Raw genomic sequence first — 16744 nt, forward strand, 5'->3', positions numbered from 1 at the left:
TGCCTCCAGTGACTTTCACCTACTGAGTCCTCCATCTCCTTATTTCAGGGGTGGAGCGCTGGATTTGGCCAGCAGGCTAGATTCTTAATTCCCACCCCCATGGGTCAACACTGACAGGTCAGTAGAGTGGTCAACATTCAAAAGGGCTTTCAATAACTGCTGATTGGTGGTTACAGTGAGCTGCTTTGAAGTCTGTTTGCAAGCGCAGTTTGGATTCAAACCACACCTGCAAATGGAGAAAGTGAGGCTTCTTGACCGGCACTGACAGTGAACCCATCAGCTGCACTAGGGAGCTCCTGATGGCCCCAACGCTATGAACAAATAGTGTTAGAAACTGAGATACAAAAGCTAGGAGCTAAATGGCACCTTAAACCTAGGTTATGGGTGCAACAATGGAATGTCTAGGCACACTTTTTATAGAATGAATAGAATCATAGAATAGAATCATAGAATCATAGAGTTGGAAGAGACCACAAGGGCCATCGAGTCCAACCCCCTGCCAAGCAGGAAACACCATCAGAGCACTCCTGACATATGGTTGTCAAGCCTCTGCTTAAAGACCTCCAAAGAAGGAGACTCCACCACACTCCTTGGCAGCAAATTCCACTGTCGAACAGCTCTTACTGTCAGGAAGTTCTTCCTAATGTTTAGGTGGAATCTTCTTTCTTGTAGTTTGGATCCATTGCTCCGTGTCCGCTTCTCTGGAGCAGCAGAAAACAACCTTTCTCCCTCCTCTATGTGACATCCTTTTATATATTTGAACATGGCTATCATATCACCCCTTAACCTCCTCTTCTCCAGGCTAAACATGTCCAGCTCCCTTACAAAGCTGAAAATTACAAAGCTGAAAATGAGTCAACTGCAGCTAAAATATTATATTCATTTATCACATGGTCTAGTTCTCATGTGAAGACTGCAAAATACAAAGCCATGCTTCCCCTGCCTGCCCCCCTAATATTCTTAAGAAGGTCTCTTCTCCAGTCTTCAGAGAGTAGCTGAAGTGGGGAGGCAGAAAAGGTCCTCCTTTCCTTCCACTCTGCAGTTTTAATCTGAAATCTTAGGCACAGTACTGCACCCAGAGCTCAGAAACTGCTTGCGCTAATGAAATTCCTTGTCGCAAAATGTGCCCAGGACAGTGGGCGTTTCAAATGCTGCGAACAAACCATTGAAACTGGATCCGAAATGGATGGGTTTGCTGGTCAAGAAGATTGCAATCCTATGAATAACAGTGACCCTACCCTAGGCCCTCCAACTTGTGTGGCTGCTGCACCGAGTAACCAGAAGGGCAAAGCCTCCGAGGAAAACCTCTCCAGGTCTTAGTAATACATGCCAGATCAGCCACCACATCAGCTATCAAATGGTAGGTCAGGGATCTCTTGTTATGGGCTGATTTGGCCCTTAGCAGCAACAGGACCAGGGATGAGGACTTTCGGTTATGGCAACCCAAAGTCTTTTGTGTGGAAGATGGCCAAGAAGGAGAAATGACCTTCAACTTTCTTATGCCCCTTCTTCTTACCTGGTCTGATCAACCCCTGGTCCCATACCTCCCTCTGCTAGTCACAGCAGCAATACGGGGTGCCAAAACACTCTCTCAGTTCTCCTCACCAAGACAGACCTCTAATCTCTTTTATTATTAAAATAGCAATTTAGCCAGAGGCTATTTGAATCATCCCATTCCTCAAAATACAAACATGAAATTCAGATTTATTCTTTAAAACAGTACAATTGAAAAGAACAATTTGCATTTAAAATGTGAAACCACTGAAGAGGTGACTTTAAAGCAGAAATGTAAATATAACCAAGCCTGATTATGGATACTGAATTGAATTAGTTCAGAAATTTGAAGAACTGCTGAAGAGAAAAGAGGAGGCTTTATCATAGGCAAGCAATTACTACTTCCTGAAATCCAAAACGGAAATGGGTTTGTAACTTGCTGGCATCTTATAGACCTGGACCCTAACTGTGCTTTCTGTGAACAGAAGGAGTCCTTCCTTTTTCAAAAGGACCTTCAGTCCATTAAAGGCTGGTGGAAGGGAGAAGGAAGGTGATTTCTGCTCATACTGCCTCACCCCCCCACAGAATCCACCCTCTTCCAGCAAACTGTTTTAGAAGGTCTTCTAACATTAGATTTTGGGGGGCCACAAGAAGCTGCAGAGGGGAGGAGAATCAACAAAAATCGCCCCCTTCTGACGGAAGGTGTGTCCAATGAACAGAAATTACACCTGAACTGTATGTTAGATGCTAAACAATAAATAAAATAGGTAAGTCCCTTCCCTGAACTACACACAGTCAATTGAATACATGGGTGTTTTGCAGGCATGGAGACTCCAAAGCAAGACCTCCCCCCCCCCCCCGCCTGCAAGATCTTCATTATTCAGTTCTACAGAGAGAAGGTTCCACTTGCTCATTACTGTCTCTTCCATTGACAGGAATGGGGATCCAGAATGGGGAGCCACAGTGCTGTGTGTGTGTCAGTATACACACAAAGCTTGGGGCTGGTCTTCTTGTTTTAAGAAGCGCCATAGGTCTCTTTCCCCTTCTTAGTGCAAACCATCTCACAGCCTGGAAAATGCACCTGCAAGAGTTCTCCTACTGTGCATCTTCCTGTGAAGTCTGTGAGCAGGCCTGCATGTTCAAGAGCTCTGTGTTGCATTGCTGCATACAAACCACCTTAAAGTTGCAAATTCTGCGCAGGCTGATCTAGGAGAAAGTCTCACTGGACAAAATTTGGCTTATTTCTGACCAATGTGCATATGATCAGGCTGCATGTGTACTTGGTTGCTTGGAGGGATCCATTTACCAATCCTAGATGAAGAAAACAATCCTAGATGAAGAAAACTGGGTTATGCCCAATGGTCTTCCTTCTAGAAAGTTTGCTATGCACCAAAAAGAAACAGCCACATCTCCCTAAAGTTGCCACTTGGTGTTTTGTTTATTTTGTCTTGCTGCTCTCTGTAGTCTACCTCAATGAAATCTATATATAACAATATAGGATCTATATTTCACAATAATCAACAGCTGCAGGGGACACTGAAGGTTTTCTTTTAAAAACTAAGAAAACGTTGCACCACAATTGTAACAGGTTTTCCTGGAAATATACTTTATTCTTTTTTTCTGAGGGCTAAACTACAATGAATGTTATGAATTAGGGGTCAGTGCACATGGCTGTTAATCAGAAGGTTGGTGGTTCAAGCCCACCCAGGGACAGCCTTGCAGGGACCAGATGACTCAGGGGGGGTTCATTTCCAACTCTGCAATTCTATATGCACATACATTTAAAACTACATGAGGAGAAGTGAAAGGGTTATGTGCTCAGCCCTGCATCCTTGCTCCCAATCAGCTTTTACAATAATAATAATCTCCATCAGACTTCTGTTACATGCATTCGCACTCAACATGTAATTTGGGAATAGTACCAGGAAGCCTAAAGGAAGAAGACAAGATCTTATATTTATACGCAACAGTAGCCACAAGGCTATTGATTGCGAAAAATTGGAAAAGTGGTACTGTACCAACAAAGACAGAATGGCTTGCCAAATTATTGGAGTACTACAATATATCCAAAACAATGGGAGAAATTGGAAGGATCTCAAAAGAGAAGGCAGACAGGGACTGGAAGGTGTTTAAAGGTTACTTGCAAAACTATATCGAAAAATCAGAACTCCTATTAGAATAAACAAGTTTCGTTTCAAATATTGGAGTACTAAATAAGATGGATAACAATGTGTAATAGAAAAAGAAGTATGAAATTAGGTTAAAGGTGTGTGAAAGAAAGCAATAGAAGTGGAAATTGCAATTGAGTAGATTGGAAGTCTAACATAAAGGGTGAGGGGTGGTGGATGGTGATGGGAATTATCTGTGGGATTGAGTGTAGGTATGTTGTAGGTATGTTGTATGTAGGTAGGTATGTTGTATGAAATGTATGTTTGTATGTGTATTAATGTTGAATTATTTTAACAATAAAATAATAATAATAATAATAATAATAATAAAAACAACAACAACAACATGTAATTTGGTCCTGAAGCACAAGGAGGATGTAAAGGAGAACTCTCCATGTTTTGCATCAGGATAACCAAAGTTAAAAGGCAAATAAAACAGGACACAACTGCGCATTATGAGGCTGCTAGAAATAGCAGGCAAGTCTTAAGTTATTCCCTTCAGCTTTCCTAACATGCAGCAAAACTTGTGAGTGTCCTGGCATCATCACACTGATTTTCCCTGCCCTTACCAGCAGAAACCAATGATACAGGGTGAAGAGATATCCTACAGCATTTCTGTCAACCACTAGCCCATATTAAGTGTCATGGGAGATTCTGCCCTGAGCTTTTTTAGGAGCTGAGGCTCTGTGGACACTCCTACTGCATCGTATCAGGTCAGACGGTTTGTCCATCTAAGCAAGTATTTTCTGTTTTGACTGGCTGTGTGGCTTTTCATAGTCTCCAGGAAGTCTGTCAACTGAAAGCAGAGCTCCATTAAAGAACTTACTCTCTCCAGCCCTTCAGGATGAGGTTGGCTATAAATGGAAGGCATATATAAATTAAGGCCATGGGTGGGAATCAGTGTGTCCCCTCCCCCCGCAATGTTTTTGGACTCCAACTTCCACCAGCCCCAGCTAGCACAGACAATGGTTAGGGATCATTGGGGTCATAGTCCAACAACATCTGCACCCCGAGTTAAGAAATAAATCAGTGTCGCGCTTAAGCTAACCATCTGCACAATAACAGCAACATATATGAGAAAAGTTAGGTATACTTACACCAAGAATATGTAGCAATACTGCTCCTTGCTGCCTTTCCTTATTTGTGAATAGATCATCAGGAAATTCATGAATCGCTGAAAGAAAGAAAGAAAAAGAGAACAGGAAAGATTAAATTAGGGAGTCAAAAACAAACAAACACAAGAGGGGAGGAGTAGCATTATATGCAAATGATGTGGCTCATCATCATCTTGGGAAAAAGTGACAAGTGGGGTGCTTCAGGGTTCTGTCCTGGGCCCTGTTGCTGTTCAATGTCTTTATAAATATTTAAGAAGGGTATGACAAGCTGAACGTGTGCAGAGGAAGGCGACCAAGATGATCAAGGGTCTGGAAACCAAGCCTTATGAGGAACTTGATGGGGTTGGATATGTTTAGCCTGGAAAAGAGGAGACTGAGAGGAGAGATGATAGCCACCTTCCAATATCTCTAGGGCTGTCACTTGGGAGATGGAGCTAGCTTGTTTTCTCCTGCGCTGGAGGGTCGGACACAAAGCAATGGCTTCAAGTTACAAGAAAGGAGATTCCAGTTAAACATCAGGAATAACTTTCTGATAAAAGAGCTGTTTGACAGTGGAACAGAGTCCCTCAGGAGGGGTAGTTTCTCCTTCACTGGAGGTTTTAAAGCAGAGGTTGGATGGCCATTTGCCATGGATGCTTTAGCTGAGGAGGCTTCAGTTGAGGAGGCTGTATTGCAGGGGTTGGACCAGAAAACCCCCAGAGTCCTTTCCAACTCTACAGTTCTATGATTCTGTATGGCAACAGCACTGACGCCATAAAGAAAGCTTAACATTCAGGAAAGGCTAGGATTAGCTGAGTACACTGCAGACGGCAACACTTTCATTCCGTCTCTGGGGAACAAATATTAAACCTCAAATAAATAAATCTCAATCCAATTAATTTTCCTGAAATAGAGATTTTGGCCTCAATACACCACGGAATAATCTGCATGCAGAGAGCATATCTAAGCCAACGCACACATGAGAGGCAACAGGACTGCAGGGAATCCCTTACACCAAGCAGATTTAGGCACACACATAGTGCTTGATCTCCTTTCCATCAACACCATATCGGACAATACCCAATACTCAATTTGTGCGATAGTAACTTCTGTAGGCTGACTTGCAAGGCTAAAGTGAAAGCTTGCTTTTTATTATTATCATTCTTGCAGCTTCTAAGTGACTGAAGGCCACGGTTCCTACCACATTCCCCGGGATTTTTGAGTGGCCGCAAAATGATGTTTTGGATGTGCCCCCATTTTACTCTGAAAAATGCTTGTATTTGGTTCAACAGTGCTGAATCAGAAGCACGAGCAGCTCTTGGGAACACAGGAAGCTGCCAGGAAGCTGAGTCAGATGATTGGCTCATATAGCTCAGCAGTGTCTACACAGATTGACAGCATCTCTCCAGGGTTTCAGGCAGGAGGCTCTCCATGACCTACAGGGGATTGAACCTGGGACCTTTTGCATGCAAGGCAGAAGTGCTATCACTGAGCTACAGCCTTTCCCCCGTAGCTCTTTTTAGACTGTCTCCTATGGTCACCCTACAGCATGAATGGGGAACCTTTAAAAAAAAAAAATCCAAACTGAGCATTCCAGCTCAGTTGGTAGAGCCCCATTGTTGGGCAGAATATTCATGCAATGCAGGGAGATGGACTATATGCCCCTTGTAGTCCCTTCCAGCCCCACAACTCTATGATTCTATGAAGGGGAATCAGCTGAGAGCCACATGCCAGTGTGGGGCAAAGGATGTGTCTCTCATCTTTGTACCATTGGCCACATCCCATTCATGCAAAATTTAGGTGCTTGGACACCCACAGTCCTCCATTCAGGCAAACAAGAGGCATGACCAGCATTCAAGGATGCATTCCAGCCAGGCCAAAGTCCTTGAGAAGTGCTAGGAGTAGAGCTGGTGAGGGTGTGTCTTGGGGCGCAGACAGAGAGGCCTGGGGGGCTGCATTTTGGGCCCAGGAGGATCCCCACCCTTGCTCTACAGCAGTGTTTCTCAAACTTGGGTCCCTAGCTGTTGTTGGACTGCAACTCCCATCATCCCTGACCACTGGTCCTGCTAGCTTGGGATGATGGGAGCTGTAGTCCCACAACAGCTGGGGACCCAAGTTTGAGATGGGAGCTCTCATGATGAACAATCCAAATAACATGGGTTTCCTGCCGCTCTCCGTCTCTCAAGGACATGTCTCTAAGTGTGAGCTACCACCTTCTCTTTCCCCTATCCCATCATGTTCATTTGGGTCTACGCTGTCCCTACAGTCAAAAGCATGTGGTCAGTTCTTCGAGAATTTGCTGTGCAGAGCGCTTTGATCCACTTTAATTGCCCCAACCTAAATTTCTGGAATGCGACTGAATCCCTCCCACAAAACAGAGGCAATCTGGAGGCAACAGAGCAGGCACAGGAGTCAGCTAACCAAAGTCTTCCTCGCTGTGGTGAGATAAATTGTATTTCTATTTAAATTAAGGTAATTATTGATAAATATACATCTAGACACATAAACCAGCACATGCAAATTTTATGCAAATATTTGTATTCTTTTGCAGTGGATAGTTTCCTTTTTCACATTACAAATTGGCCCCTCAAATTTTAACCATGATTTTCAAACCCAATTCATATTGTGGTTAAAATCTTGGTCTGTTTGCGATAATGATGTGAACGTGCAAATTTCTTTGGGGGGGGGAGGGAGAGGCCCATTGCATTTTAAATTTCTGGTGCACCTGTAACAGCAGAAGGGCAACAAACCTGCTTTTCAGAGTGTGTTGCCAAGTACTGCAAATCAGATTTGTTTTGTTTTTTTTAAGTCCCAAGCCTGGCTCCTTTAAAAACAGCAGGAACTTCTGAAAACCCAGCCAAAAGGAACTAAATAAAGTTGTGTTAATGCTGCAAACTGCATTAAAGGACTGAATTATTCATAATATGTTCAGGAGCATAGCCGATAAATCACTTCAAAATTCAATAGGCAATCAATTGGGAGTAGCACATAAAATGTTGCTTTGATACAGATACAAACCTTCCCAGTTGCACTTTTCATGCCCATGGGCACCAAATGGCGCAACATCATCACAGAATAAAAGAATAATAATGTGCCAATCTTTTCTGAAGTCCCAAAGACAAAGCTGTATTTTTACAAACCTCTCTGCGAATATTCAAGACAAATGCAAATAATCCAGCGGCCAATAAAGCAAGAAGGAGAGGGGGAAGGAGTGCAAGAATTGGGCATATAACAGAAACAGAGTGCTTATTGCTGTTTTTGTGTTCTGCAATATATTTCATCATTGCTATCAAACCAGAGTTGCCTAGCAATTCTTATATGAAGAGTCACCTTAATTTACAACAACTTTTCTATCTGGATTTTCACTGTTTGAAATATGGCAACCCTAATGTTGTGAGTCTAGCAGAGTGCATATTTCAGCTTACCTGGGAATCTCAACATTCGTTTTAAAAAATCTCACAAGTTCCTAGCCTCCATCACTGCTGTAATCTGAGAAGCTGGGGCGGGGAGAGGCTGAATAAGATCTGAAGTGGTTGGGGAGTCAGTACTGTATTCCAAAGCATAGTTACCCCCTCCCCCACCCCCACCACGAAGAATGGCCGACACAGAATTAATTAAGCAAAGCAGTAAAAGTGAAGTATAATAAATTAAGCTCAGTGTATGATTCATATCAGTTGCAGAATCCATATTTTTAGCCCAGAATATGCACATGCATGTTCTTTCTCCAGAACCACATGGACCATTGAAGACATGCTTATTACAGAAAAGAATATATTAGGCTCTGCTGCAGTTCCATAGAAATGATGTGCTAACTGCTTCTTTTTATATTTGAAATTCTGATCAGACAACGCTATGCAGAATTCTTGCTAGCAACTAGCTGACAATACAGAGAGTGGCCCAGAAAATAATTTGAGAATGTTACCTACAAGTGGAGGCTGTGGGACAAAGGAAGCACATGCAAAACATATATATCATATGAAACCGCATTTTGCATCCCAAAGTAGTGCAGCCTTAGGGTGAGCTGACCATCATTGGTCACAACCTGACTGTTGCTGGATTTTTGCCATTTCTCAATAGGGCCATATGTCTCTATCTGCTTAAAGGTGCAACGAAAGCTCCAGCCAAGAATTGCAATTGAGTGTGCCCTCCCTTATGGTGGGTCTTAACCAGGTTTCAAGGTCCAGGCAGACATCTGCGGAGAGAGGCAGTTCTCTTTTAGAGCACCCTCACCCCAAGCTGTGAAGGATCTTAAAGTTCAAAACCATGAGTAGGGCCCAGCAATGGAGAACCAGTGAAGATGGCAACGCACTGATCCAATTTGCTTATATTGCTCAGTTCGAGATATTTAGTTCCTAAGCAACTTAAATTTCCAGAACATTTTCAAAGACAGCCCCAAATACTGTGCTATGTTAAAAGAGGGGGGCAGTGAAGAATTCAGGAGACAAGAAAAATGGGGCACTTATGAGGTCACCTCTGAAATGACACTCACCAACTTCTAATGAAAGGGTGGAGAAAGTCACAAACAGGCGACACTTAATTCTCAGACTAGTTCCCTCACTTCTCTCCTTCTGTGCTTGGAAGAGCCATATACAAGGGGTGTGGGAGGGCAAGTGTGTTTGTTTTGAGCAGCAGAGATGAGGGGAAATAGGGAAAGGGAGATTGGCAGCATTTCTGGCACCATGTTCATCAGGAGATGGTGCATATTGACACTGGGATGAAAGTGACATTATTAATCTTCTGGGACGTTGAAGCAGATAATCCACAAAACGGCTGCTGGCGTGCGGTAATCTTCAGTGGTTGTTGTCAATTTTTCGAGAGGCCAGAATCGCTCCACATTATGTAAACCGGATGTTACTAAATCAAGCAGCTCCCTCAAATCACTTGCATCAGGCAGTGCATTATCCTCCTATACAGCTGCCCCCTGCGCTGCTGCTCGGGATTTATCATTCTCTCCCAGACCTCAGTACAAAAGGCAGCATACGTCCCCATTTACGATTAACCAACTAAATTCCCACTGTGTTGCTTGGCAAAGCTGGTACCAAACGACAGGACAATGTTTATGCATCTAAAATGTAAGGGAGAAGAAAAATGAACATGTGTCCATTATAGCCAGTTTAATTAAATTACTCCCAGCTCCTCCCAGTCTTTCATTAGAAACCTTCAAAAACCCAAACCAATGCAGCTGCGTTGTGATGGTATCAATTGACTGGAAGTTACACCATGACACTGGTGGTGCATCTGGGAGTCTGCAATATTTCTCTGTGTACTTTGTGGACCGTTAATGGTTTTGGATTCAGGGACACTTGATTCGGAACTAAACCATCCCCTTTTCCAATCTTGGCACTGCTTCCTTTCATCCAAACTCATTGTGGCCTCTGGGCCTTGGTGAGGAAGTATGGTAGGGTCTCTCCATCAAGCCAGAAGCTGCATTCAAGATGGCAGGCGGGGGTCAAGAGATGTCGGCCCAGTGTGGCAGGTGTAAAAAGGGCAAGATCCATTCTAGGGATCATTGGGAAAGGAACTGAAAATAAAACTGCCATAATAAGAATCATAACGCCAATATACAAATCTATGGCGCAACTGCATTTGGAATACTGTGTACATTTCTGGTTGCCTCACCTCAAAGAGAACATTGTAGAGTTAAAATGGATAGGAAAATTGGTTTTCAAATAGAGAAATCCAAATTGGAAACGGAATTACTAGATACAAAAACAAAAAAACCTATCTAAGATGTATAATTTATTGCTGGAATGGCATACGAAAGATGAACAAGTGAAACTGGTAATGATTGAATGGGCCAGGGGTGTGGGGCACAATATCTTGATGGAGGATTGGGAGAAATTGTGGACAAAAGGAATCCAGTTTACAGCTTGTAATGTATTAAGAGAAAATCTGATGAAAATGATGTACAGGTGGTATTTAACACCAGTGAAGTTAGCAAAAATGTATCAGACATGATAATAAATGCTGGAAATGTAAAGAAAAAGAAGGAACCTTTTATCACATGTGGTGGACGTGCCTCAGGGAGTCCCCCCCTCCTGCTGTGGCCAGCTCTGCTCCTCTTCTGGTCTCCCAGAACATGGAATGAAGAGGGCAGAGCAGAGAGAGATGAGACAATGGAGCCTTAGGATGCTGGGGAAGGAATTGAGGGAAGTGCCTTAGGGAGTGGTGGGAAAGCAGGGACTCACTGGGAAGAGTTACTGTGATCACCAGGCCAGCACTGTTTCGGTTTCTTTGAATCTAGAGTTAACTTCACTGACACCAGGTGTTTCTTGCTGACCTACTCCTGACTCTGGGTCCTGAGAGGTGAGTAAAGGGTGACACAATAAAAGTTTATAAAATTATGCAAGGCATGGAGGATTAGACAAATTCATGAAGGATAAGACAACCAATGGTTGCTAGCTGTGATGACTATGCTTTGCTTCCATGGTCAAAGGTAGTAATGCTTCTGAATACGAGTTGCTGAAAACCACAGGAGGGGAAAGTGCTCTTGCCTTCAGGCCCTGCTTGCACGTTTCACACAGGCATGTGGTTGGCAATCAGGAGAACAGAATGCAGGACTAAGATGGGCCATTGGCCTCATCCAGCAGGCTCTTCTTATGTTCTTACATCCCCACTACCTGACCTCAAATAAGTAAGCCAGGGATGTATGTTATTTTATTTGTCTATCTCATTTGCATGCCACCTTTGCTCCAGGGAGCTCACAATAGCATCCCTGGGGTGATCCCATTTTATGTGCACTACAGGTAGGTTAGTCTAAATGCTAATTACTTGCTCAACAGATTCCAGGAAGCTGCACAGCAAAGCCAAGTAAGGATTTCTAGTCCAGCACTATATGCATGATAACACATCGACATGCTAGCAGTGCAATCCTACGCAATGATAATGATGATGATATTATTAATAATAATGCATGTTTATTCAGAAGTCCCTGCAATTTCAAAAGGGCTTACTCTCTATAAGAGAGTATACACTTGGCAAGCTAAAATTCTATTAAAATAATAATTGTACGTAAGATTGCCGCTTAGGAACTGCATCACTAAGCAGCAACCTTAAAACTTATCAGAGGGTGAGCGCCATTCATCAATAAGACAAGGTGAAGCCATTTGCCTCAGGTAGTAGATCTGACCCTTGCCCTACCTTCTCCCCACCCCAGCCAGTGAGCTGCTGCCAACCTCCCCACCCCACCCCCCAGGCTTCACTCGCACCACTGCACCCTTGTCACTGCATTACGGCAGCAGTGTGGCACAGCCAAAGGCACCTGTGTAGTTGCACTGGCAGGTTCTGTGGGGTGTGGCATCAGGGCATTTTGCCTACAGCAGCAAAACATCTCAGGCTGGTTCCACTGGACACAGTGGAAATAACTTCCAAGTAAGCATATCCAAGATATGTCCTGTGAATTGCCATTTTAGGTTTTTCTTTCAACTCATTTTCTATTCTTTTAACTTTTCCCCAATAATCTGCTGCGAGCACCAGAAATAATGAAAGTGGACCACTTCTTCCAAACACAGTCTTTCGTTTGTTAAAACCAGAGGTGTGGTGGCCCAGTTGCCAAAGGGGATCAAAGACTCAGCAAGGTCCCTGTCTCTAGCACCCTAGAACCACCCAGTCAGCATGAAAGTGGATCTTTCCAGTCACTGAGAAGGAGCCGTCTCCCCCTTTGTGCTGATTCAAGCCAATCAGAGTGAAAGGTGAGTCAGCCACTGAGGACTGGCTCCTGTTAGGATTTTTATGTTGAAATTGCAGTAGCCCGTGCATAGCGGAATGATGAGGAGTACGTGCCACATACTCTATATTACTTTATTTACACTTCAAAGCTGGTAGATTACAGAGAAACATCTTGCCTCTGCCGGAGCAGAGAAAGCATCCTCTCTCCTCTGAAGCACGGAGAGAATCACTGTGTGAACAGTGAAAAACAGGAAACCAGTGTACGTCACATCCAGTCTCCTTTCCCGTGAGAAACTCCAACAGCACAGACTTGTGGAATGTAAACACCTGTCTCGTGTTTACTTCGCTGCACAGTGAAGAGAGCAGAAACCAACATTTTATCTATCCGAGCTGCTCCAGCAATTGGTACTGTTGTGCTATGTTTTGTGTACATCATGTGAGTGTCTGAGTGAGCATGAAGTCTGAGGGCTGTTGGAAGTTAGTTTCACTTCTGAAAGTGTTGCTGTTCTGTACTGATGCTGAAAGAGCACAGATGTGCTGATGGAGTCTTTGTATATAGACTGTAAATAAAGTAGTTTTAGAGCTACTGATTGAGTTTTTCTTCTGCAATGATATGCCAGAAGACGAGTGTGCTCCTCTCAGGAGAGAGGGGTCGCTTATCACCGGTCTCTCTGGGCTGAGGGAGATTTACAGCCAGGGAGGACCACTGGAGAGACGCCCCGAAGACTTGGAAAGTTGGGGGCCTTCCCAGGCGTGTTTCCAACAGCTCCTTGGGCCACTCTTGAGAAGGCACATGGGAAAAACATCATGCAGTTGTTGTTCTGGATGCTCCGAAGCTAAGCATTTGGGAACACTGAAAACAAAGGGTGTTCCAAGTTCTGTTATGTAAGATGGAACTTCAAGGAAAATGTCATTTGCTCTGAAAGAAGAGACTGGAGCTCTCCAAATCATTTGCCTATGCACACGCACAAAAAATAGTAGCACATGCATCCTTAATTGCTCTTATTGTATAATTATAAGATTACTGTATAATCTTAGTGGATTATAAAGTCTTATAAGGAAGCATAGCAGTGAGAGGGGTGTGGCTGTGATTTGTATGAATGGATCTTGCGTATCAGGGACTGGCTAGACGAGGGGGAATGGTGGGAGGCTACAGCCAGGGAACCCACCCCACAGGGAAGCATCAGAGTGGGAAGGCTCCGAGTCAGGAGAATGGTGGTGGGATTCAGAAGCCAAGGCAGAGGAAGAAAGGGGGCAGACAGGTTGGAGGCTGAGCAAGCACTAGGTTTAATTGAGAGTGAGACAGCTGAGGAGGAGGAGGAGGAGGCTGAGGCAGCAACAGATCCCCAGCAATCTGCCACTTCCACAGTTTCCCCCTCCCCTCCTCCTCTGTCCTGAAGAAAGAGGAGAACATTGCATGCAGCAGAAGAAAAGGCACAGACAGCCCCTCCATGAAGGAGTTTGCTACTACAGTGGTACCTCGGGTTAAGAACTTAATTCGTTCTGGAGGTCCGTTCTTAACCTGAAACTGTTCTTAACCTGAGACACCACTTTAGCTAATGGGGCCTCCTGCTGCTGCCGCACTGGCCCCACACGATTTCTGTTCTCATCCTGAAGAAAAATTCTTAACCCGAGGTACTATTTCTGGGTTAGCGGAGTCTGTAACCTGAAGCGTATGTAACCCGAGGTACCAGCTCGCTGGGGAGAAGATTTAGGAGGAAGTTGGAGGCTCAGATCCACAGTTCTGGCAACTGCTTCATTGGGCTAGTTCTGCCCGCCAAGTTCTCTGCTGTGTTTTGTCTCTCTGAATAAAGAATCAACCTTACTGCTCACTTTTGAATTTCTGTGCTGAACCAGCCCTGACACTGCACTTCTAAATTTGCTACTGTACTACTAGTTAAAACACCATGAAAATTTCTGTATCAATCTCTGTATTTACAGATAGATCTTTTTTAAACAAGCTCTGGACAACTCAGCAGATGATCATGTGATATGTTTGTTTTTTTAAAAAACACTCTCAACAACTGGGTTATCAACACAGAAGTGTTAAATGGAAGTGCATTGCTTAAATGACCACTTTGTGTGTCTCCTCTAGTTTTCAAATGTAGAGTGGCTCTGCAGGAGCAAGGGGTGTGTGGATTTGTGACTGACACCTGATGGTTATACTAGATAATGATTGCAGCAGACATTCATGTATAGCAGGATAGCATTGCTCCCACATGCCCTGTCTATACTGCTGAAGGCAGCCTGCCAATGGACTAAGTTCCAAAATCTCATAAGCCTGACAGAACATCTCACCAGCCACGTGGAACTGCTGTTTTATAACCCATCCAGGCATGTGATTTCTTCACCTTATCGCCAGATGATTCACCCACAGAGACAAGAAATCCTCAGCAGGATGCTGATTGTACAGGGCATTCTGTGACTTCCCTGCAAGGGGATTAGTCCTTCTACAGGAGCCTCCCTGATCTTAAATAGCTATACATAACGGGCTGGGCTATGGGTTATTTTAGGCAGGAATTTCGGTTGATAAGGAGCAAGTTGTTGGAGAATTCTTGCTGATTCTGCAGTCCTAGAGGGGGATTTGTTTGCTTGTTTTTGTAGAACACCCTGTTTCCTGGGGTTAATTTCTGTTCAGGTTGGAAAAGATGACAGGGCTCCTGCACCTTTAATAGTTGTGTAGAAGATGAAATTTCACCAGATGCAATTTATTATTAAAGGTGCAGGAGCCCTGTACTCACCTGCTCATTTTATTTCTGTTTTACATGAAATGAATAGGGTCCATTTTAAGACTCACTATCCAGGAAGAGCATGCATGCATGCATGCACACACACACACACACAGGAACAGCATATGTTTCTGGGAAGCAGACAACCAGGACATTGAATTATCCATCGCTTGTTCTTTCATCCCAGCATGTGATCACCAGGGATATGCTGCCCATGAACATGGAGGCTCCATGTCTCAATCATCACCAATAACCTGTTAATAAGCCTTTTAAGCCTGGATAGCTCAGCTGGCTAAAACATGGTGCTGATAATACCAAGGTTGCAGGTTTGATCCCCATATGGGGCAGCTGCACATTCCTGCATTGTAGGGGGTTGGACTAGATGATCCTCAGGATCCCTTCCAACTCTATGATTCTAAGTGATCTGGTTTTTTTTATTTAAAAAAAACCCATTGCACAATCAAAATATAGCAAGCAGAGATGAAGGAGATCTCTACTAAATGGGTGGGTCATTAGGTCTTTCTAGATTGTTGGCACTGCACAAAACATTTCCTCCCCTACCCCATTCCAACATTCCGTAACATACATTTGTGAAAAAGCTGGCAAATATTAAAGGACCATAACTGCAATATATCAGTTTGTGGCTTGAGAAATGTCTGCTTGTTTATATTAGTACTGTACAGTATATGAAACCAAAGTAACAAACTTTCAAGGAAGCAGGGTTGTTGTTGATTTGTCCTCCTGCTACTAGGCTCTGTTCAGTTAATTTACTCATTATTGCAAAGTCCCATAGCTGACAGAGAGAGTAGGGACCTTAGATAACCTCCATAACTAGGCAAGACATAGCCTAGTGGCAGCAAGTAGGCATTTAATTACTACTTCATAAGTAGGAAAGGTATCTCCTGCCAACCACTATTAAGGAGAATAAAAAGCACCTGTTTCATTTATTTAAAACATGTCTATACTATTTGGATTTAAGGGCAGCATACAACCAATTTATATCACGATATAAATAATAGAGCAGACAAAATCCTTGAAAATGAAAGTAGGATTTACAACATATTAGAATGCCTGGGTAAATGCAAATGTTTTTGCCTGGGGCCAAAATGTTTCGCAGGTATCATGTGAGACTGTTAAGGGAGGGCATTCCATAACTGAGGTGCCACTAACTACTAAGAAAGCTCTCTCCCTTGCTCTTGAATACAGCACCTCTATTAATGGAAGCACTCAGGAGATCTCAGTAGAAGTTATGGGCCCATTGCAATGGGAAGAAATGCTCCTTCTTGAATCTACATCCCAAACTATCTATGGCTTTAAAGGTAATGATGGACACTTTGCATTGGTGCAGAGCTATAATAACAACAACAACAACAACAACAACAACAACAACAACAACAATAATATTTATACCCTGCCCATCAGGCTAGGTTTCCCCAGCCACTATGAGCGGCTTACAGTGCATACAAAAACATAGCAAAATGTCAAACATTAAAAAACTTCCTGATACACCAATTATAAAATTGGTGTACCAGGTATAATAAACCTGGCAGTTCCAGTCATAACTATGACCCCTGCATTCTTCCCCAACTGA

The 16744-nt window shown here is 43.5% G+C and overlaps 1 protein-coding gene across 2 annotated transcripts in view; it reads right to left on the reverse strand.

The window, feature by feature from the left end:
• The window catches only part of SLC24A4 (solute carrier family 24 member 4), a 109743-nt gene that overhangs the window by 30500 nt on the left and 62499 nt on the right, over positions 1-16744 (reverse strand). For both annotated transcript variants that reach the window (XM_079948578.1, XM_079948579.1), the window contains exon 3: positions 4760-4836. In XM_079948578.1, coding sequence (XP_079804704.1) covers positions 4760-4836 — 77 coding nt within the window. The remainder of the gene's footprint in view (positions 1-4759; positions 4837-16744) is intronic.

The sequence above is a fragment of the Podarcis cretensis genome (assembly GCF_951804945.1).
Source record: "Podarcis cretensis genome assembly, chromosome: 1".
Classification (NCBI taxonomy): domain Eukaryota; kingdom Metazoa; phylum Chordata; class Lepidosauria; order Squamata; family Lacertidae; genus Podarcis; species Podarcis cretensis.